Genomic DNA, 7096 nt, shown 5'->3' with positions numbered 1-7096 from the left:
GCAAAAACTTTTTTAACAGACTGTACACCGATTACGTGGAGTGATCAGCCCCTCGCTAAATCCGAGAGTTTAGTTTTGTTGTTTACCTTAAGTTAACTTAGTAATCCATATTGTTTATAAAATATGGGCGCTTTACAAATTTATGAAGAGCATCGAATTGTTTAGAATTCGGCTCAATCCATAAGTGTTCTTCAATTTGCTCTGGTGTTAGTTCGTCGTGAGCACAAGCTAATGGTCCGCCGAGCAGCATCGGAGTTGTCCACTGATGTCGGTTGCAAACATGTTGTAGTAAGCTAAACCAATAACCCTAACCACGAAATCATGTAAAACTAAGGAATTAATTATATTATTACGTATAGTACCTTCATAATTCGTTTGTCCCCTTTGCATTCCCGAGCGCACCACCAAAAGTGTGTGCGAATGAGGGGTGCCCAGTGAGCTAGCACTTCAAAACCTTTCTTCTGAGACATCTTTTGACATGCATTCAGATTGTGTTATGCGATATACAAATGATTGACAAGTAGAGTGAAAAGTCCAACCTGCATTAGTTTCTTTAAAAGGTTTTTAGAAACATGCTAAATGTCCCAGGATTGTTTCATGCCTTTCATTACGCTTTCTTTTTTTCTAATGTAAATACCATTATATAAAATATAATGAAATATGGCGATAATGGCGTAAAGATTTGTATAATTTATATTACTTATCAATGCTGTAATCTGTACATGGGCGTCTGTGACTATTTCTGTAAAACTACAGCCAAACTGCTTAGCCAGCTCGCGAGTTTCATCAAAGGCAAGTTTAAAGGCCAAAACCTCCATATTTGTACTTTTCCGTCAGCATGACGGACATCTCGAATTTTGACGGAGATTATTTTTTGGGAAACCATGTCTCCAATGGAATTGGCACATTCCATAGCCGAATGCCCGGGAGAGTCGTTCCTTTCATCGCCAGCTCCAATTATATATTTTCCTCTTAGTTCTTCAAAAGTTACTATTTGAGTTTTCTCCCCAAATTGGTTAACTGACGGTGTTCATAACCTAGCTAGTTATTTTTTAACAAGAATTTTATGATATTGCGTAAATGTTTTTGACTGTAGATGTTTTTTATTTAATGAGAAAGTATGATAATTTTAAATGTAAAAAACGGTGTATTTTTAGTAATCATATTTTAAATCTGTATATAAACTATGAACGTTCAGTCAACAGTATCAGTCAACTTCTGTACTCTTCATCGTCATGATTATTCTTTGAATTTTAATAAATGGTTTTAAGCTGTTAATTGAGTTCAGTTATTTAGTCTCTAAATCCACGTTCATTTTGGTCCGTCGAGCCGGATACAACGCATCGATTGAAGCTACTTTTCAATCTCGTCGTTCCAGCAATCATTACGTGAGAAGTTTGGAGTCTTTATCTGAAGCTCATTAACCAGTCATTGTTCTTGTTACCTTTCATGGACGCCATAATCAATAAACGTAAGAACATCAAGAGCCAGATCACTCGTATCGAGAATATCACTCTACAACCTTTGACCAAGCTGGAGCTGATTCTCTTGACTGACACCGACGTTACTTTCTACCTAAACAAGATACAAAAACTATCCTCTGAGTTGGATACAATTCAAGAACTGTTGATGAACAAATGCAAGGCTGAAGAGTCTGATACCCACGACTTAGAATACAATACGCTCATGACGAGATTGGAATTTTTGGAACGGCTTCTTCAAGCCTCAAGCAATCAACGATCTACAACGGCAGCAAACCTCGTTAACCATATCAAACCAACAGCGGACATTAGGCTTCCTCCTATTGATCTTCCGAAGTTTGGTGGCAACTACATCGAATGGTTTCCCTTCCACGACTTATTTGTGGCCATAGTTCACGGCAATTCATTACTATCCGGAGCACAGAAGTTGCACTACCTCAAGAATGCTACCTATGGCGACGCATCACTTCTTATTCAGTCATTACAACTAACGGATGGTAATTACATGGAAGCCTGGGACATCTTGAAGAATAGGTACCATAACTCAAGAGAAATAATCGAAGCGCATGTCCGACGTTTGTTCAGTCAGCCAGCTGTCAAGGAAGAATCTTCGACAGCTATACGTCGCTTAATAGATACCACATCAGAATGTATCAGGTCCCTGAACGTATTGCAAGAACCTGTGGAATACTGGGACGCAGTACTAATTTACATCGTCAAAGAGAAATTGGACATAGAGTCACGTCGACATTGGGAATTGTCCTTAACTGGGACTAATCGACCGAAATATGAAGAACTGTCAACGTTTCTCGAACAGCGGGCGAGAGCAATGGCTGCCTCACAGTCATCGGCAATCACCTCAAAGTCAAAAGAAATGTCTTATCAACGAAGGCATACGACTTCACACCATGGAGCAATCAAACCGAACTGTATCGTTTGCACCGAAGAGCATCCGATATACAAATGCCCTACGTTCATCAAAATGGCCGTGGAAGAAAGATGGAACATAGTCAAGAAGCACTCATTGTGCTATAACTGCCTTCGCCTTGATCATCAAAGTCACGATTGTAAATGGGGAGTTTGCAAACTATGTAAAGTTAAACACAATACTTTACTTCATCGACAACCTCAAGATCCGAAAAAGAAACCGGCAGATGCTACCACTTATGTTACAAGAGACACTTCAATCGCAATACCAAACAAGAATGGCGTGTCCCAAGTTCTGCTTCCAACGGTTATAATTCAAACTAAGGACGTTACTGGACATTTCCAACCACTTCGAGCTCTCTTAGATTCAGCATCACAGGCAACATTTATTACTGAACAAGGTATTCGAAGACTGCAACTGAAACGTACTCGCTCCAATCTCACTATAGGTGGCATTGGCGCCACCGGCATTGGAACTTCGCGGGGAAGCGTGCAATTGGATATACAGATTGGAGCAGACACTATCATATCCGTAGATGCCTTAATCCTCCATAAAATCACTGAGAATTGGCCAAGTTATTCGTTCAATCCCAGCCAATTATCATATATCAAGGGACTGAAATTAGCGGATTCAACCTTCAACATTTCTGGTCCGGTTGACGTGCTACTCGGAGCTGACATTTACTTTCATGTAGTCGAAGAAGGAATACGCAAGGGACGACGACAACTACCTATAGCCTTCAAGACGAGTTTCGGATGGGCTCTTGGCGGGACATTGCATCAAGAAGCATCAAGGATTCCGAGCAATTCAATTCAAGTCCATTCCTGTACGCTGAACGATCAACTTTCCAAGTTCTGGGAACTTGAAGAACTTACCTCTAGAAGAATACTTACCTCGGACGAGAAGAAATGCGAACAATTTTTCAAAGAAACACATTTACGAACCAGTACAGGAAGATTCGTCGTACGCCTTCCTTTCAAATCTGATATAAAAGAACTGGGTGACTCGAGAAAATCTGCTATCAAGAGGTTTCTACATTTGGAACGGCGTCTACAAGCTGACCCAGTCCTTCTGCGGAAATATCACGACTTCATGGATGAGTACATTGAGATGGGACATATGGAAGTATTAAACCAGAGTCATTAAGACGAGGCTGCATATTATCTGCCACACCATGCGGTGATCAAAGAGTCCAGCACCACAACGAAGTTACGAGTAGTGTTCGATGCGTCAGCGAAAACCACAACTGGACAATCTCTGAACGACATTCTGTTGGTTGGTCCAAAACTGCAGGATGACCTGATCAGTCTTCTGCTTCGATTCCGAGCTTATCCTATCGTAATGATAGCCGACATAGCCAAGATGTATCGGCAAATCTTCATACACCCAGACGATAGAAGATGGCAGCGAATCATATGGAGAGAAGATTCTTCTAGACCTCTAAAAGAATATCAACTTAAAACGATCACGTATGGGACAGCGTCTGCCTCCTACCTTGCAACGAAGGCATTGCAACAGCTATCGAAAGATGTACGAGAAAGATTACCGTTGGCTTCATCTGCACTAGCCGAAGACTTTTACATGGACGATTTAATGACAGGAGTGAAAACACGAAACGAAGGTCTACAACTTCAAAATCAAATACTACAAGCAATGAAGGAGTCCTGCTTCGAGCTGAGAAAATGGGCGTCAAACGACCCATTATTACTGAATGCATTACCACCAGAGCTACGAGAAATTCAAGGTCCATTGAGTATCGACAATGAAGAAACGATCAAAACATTGGGACTACATTGGACGCCAGCTCAAGATTGCTTCACATTTTCTGTAACGTCACCTGCATCCAGAAATATCATCACAAAGCGAACCATTTTGTCAGACACCGCTAAGATCTTCGACCCTCTTGGCTTGCTGGCACCTATCGTGATCTCGGCGAAGATTTTACTTCAGGAGATGTGGCAACTTAAAATTGACTGGGACGAGGAGCTACCGACTCAATTGATTAACAAATGGCAAGCTTTCAGAGAAAACCTAACATGCATCGAGAAACTAGCAATTCCACGCTATATATCCCGTCCAGAAGCACGAGACAAAAGCTTACATGGGTTCAGCGACGCCTCTGAAAAGGGATTTGCAGCATCAATTTATATGAAAACTGTTTCGTCAGATGGTCAAATCTATATCCAATTGATCGCAGCGAAGACCAGAGTAGCCCCTTTAAAGAAGACGAGCATACCAAGACTGGAGCTTTGCGGAGCAGTTTTACTGGCAAGACTTGTCAAACTGGTGCTAGAATCGATTAAAGAAGACATCCCTCATCTACACTGCTGGACCGATTCAACAATCGTTCTAGCCTGGGTTTCATCACCGCCACATAGATGGAAAACATTTGTGGCAAACCGAGTCACTGAAATTCAGGAGCTATTACCATCCGCTCACTGGTGTCACGTTCCAGGTGATTCAAATCCAGCAGACTGCGCCTCCCGGGGTATCACTGCCGCAGAACTGCAACAACATCCATTATGGTGGAATGGTCCGGAGTGTCTGCTACATGACCAACAATTCCAATCGACTACAGCCATAATTGAATCCAAGGACTGTATCCTCGAAGAAAAGATTGCCTTGCCAATAGTTGCGCATTGCCAAGTTGGTGACGCTCTACTTTCAAAGTTTTCTTCGCTTCGTAAATTATTAACTATAACAGCATACATTTTTCGATTTGCCCACAACGCACGAACTCCCAAAGCTGATAGGAACACCAGAATTATTGGTCCTCTATCATTGAAGGAACGTGAGGCGGCTCTCATTCACTGGATTGGAAAAGTACAACAGGAAGCGTTTGCCGAAGACTACGAACGACTTTGCCAGAAGAAAGACCTTTCTACTAGAAGCAAGTTAATGACCTTATATCCATTTGTGGATTCGCTTGGTATAATAAGAGTTGGAGGCCGTCTTCGAAACTCAAGGCTGTCGCAAGATCAAGTCCATCCAATGATTCTACCTCGAAGAAGTCCGCTCACCGATTTGATCATTAACCATGAACACATCAAACAGCTCCATGGAGGTCCACAACTTCTAATTTCACTTCTCCAAAGAAAATACTGGATTGTTGGGATACGAGATGCAGTACGGTTTCACATACGTCGATGCGTTCGCTGTATCCGACAACAAGCCATAACCGCCAAACAGCTTATGGGTGACTTTCCAATTGCCAGAGTAAGACCAGCCCGAGCTTTCCTCACTTGCGGCGTCGACTACGCTGGACCTTTCATACTCCGAGTTCTAAAAGGCCGAGGCCAAAAGACGTTTAAGGCATACGTAGCCTTATTTGCCTGTTTCAGTACTCGTGCCTTACATTTGGAATTAGTAAGCGATATGACGACAGAGGCGTTTCTAGCCGCATTGAAGCGATTCGTCTCTCGAAGGGGGAAATGCAACACCATCTACAGCGATTGTGGGTCAAATTTCATTGGCGCTAATCGAGAATTGAAAGACTTTATCAAACTCATCGCGGCAACGACCAGCCAGTCCAAAATCACCGACTGGTCTGCAGAGGAAGGCATCCATTGGTGCTTTAATCCACCGGCAGCACCTCATTTCGGCGGCCTGTGGGAAGCTGGTGTCAAATCGGTCAAATTTCATTTGAAGAGAGTCACCGGTTCCACAACTCTAAATTACGAAGAATTCCAGACGTTACTCTGTCAAATCGAGGCCTGCCTCAATTCCAGACCCCTGACTTCCATGAGTAACAATCCGAGCGACTTGTCCGTCTTAACTCCGGGTCACTTTCTTGTGGGTGGACCTCTTACCGCTGTTCCTGAGCCTGACCGAACTTCTGAGAAAATCAACCGACTCTCTCGATGGCAGCTAACGCAGAAATTACTTCAGCATTTTTGGAGACGTTGGAGCCAGGAATACCTATCCCGGTTACAACAACGTCCAAAATGGACCAAGCCATATCCGAACCTCACGGTCGACACCCTGGTTTTATTAAAAGACGAAAATTTACCTCCAACAAAATGGAAGTTGGGTCGCATCGTGGAAGTTCATCCTGGTACAGATGATCGTGTACGTGTGGTGACTATAAAAACGGCTGACAATCAAATCAAAAGACCAATAACAAAACTGTGTCCGTTACCATTAGAATAAGTCACTTACCTTTTGAAACTTAACGTTCCAAGGCGGGCGGAATGTTCATAACCTAGCTAGTTATTTTTTAACAAGAATTTTATGATATTGCGTAAATGTTTTTGACTGTAGATGTTTTTTATTTAATGAGAAAGTATGATAATTTTAAATGTAAAAAACGGTGTATTTTTAGTAATCATATTTTAAATCTGTATATAAACTATGAACGTTCAGTCAACAGTATCAGTCAACTTCTGTACTCTTCATCGTCATGATTATTCTTGGAATTTTAATAAATGGTTTTAAGCTGTTGATTGAGTTCAGTTATTTAGTTTCTAAATCCACGTTCAGACGGCGCAATGAAATGGCCTTGATAGCTGAAGAAAATACCATTAAGATGTTAGAACGTAATCAATATCTCAGGCGGAAGCTTTTGTGAAAGTACATTTCCGGATTAACCTATTTGGGGGCCCTGGGCCCGGTGAGCCTATATAGGAGTTGGAAAATTGACCTATACCCCGGATTTGGGGGCCCGTCAGGCCCATGCCTTAATACGGGC

General features: G+C 42.1%; 2 protein-coding genes across 2 annotated transcripts; both read left to right on the top strand.

Moving 5' to 3' along the window:
- Positions 1-1449: 1449 nt before the first annotated feature.
- LOC149933759 (uncharacterized) lies at positions 1450-3555 on the top strand. Its single transcript, XM_090157411.1, has one exon. It carries the CDS (start codon positions 1450-1452, stop codon positions 3553-3555), a length of 2106 nt encoding a protein of 701 aa, XP_090013537.1.
- Positions 3556-3750: 195 nt separating this feature from the next.
- On the top strand, positions 3751-6558 carry LOC149933758 (uncharacterized). Its single transcript, XM_090157410.1, has one exon. It carries the CDS (start codon positions 3751-3753, stop codon positions 6556-6558), a length of 2808 nt encoding a protein of 935 aa, XP_090013536.1.
- The last annotated feature ends 538 nt before the right edge of the window (positions 6559-7096 follow it).

The sequence above is a fragment of the Leiobunum rupestre genome, chromosome 8 (genome assembly GCF_980474605.1).
Source record: "Leiobunum rupestre chromosome 8, qqLeiRupe1.1.hap1, whole genome shotgun sequence".
NCBI classification, from domain to species: Eukaryota; Metazoa; Arthropoda; class Arachnida; order Opiliones; family Sclerosomatidae; genus Leiobunum; species Leiobunum rupestre.
Note: the sequence above shows the minus strand (reverse complement) of the source record. Positions and strands in the feature narration are given on the sequence as shown.

Excerpts from the sequence above, each read along its gene's own strand:
- LOC149933759 (XM_090157411.1), top strand. The coding sequence starts at position 1,450 with ATGGACGCCATAATCAATAAACGTAAGAACATCAAGAGCCAGATCACT.
- LOC149933758 (XM_090157410.1), top strand. The coding sequence starts at position 3,751 with ATGATAGCCGACATAGCCAAGATGTATCGGCAAATCTTCATACACCCA.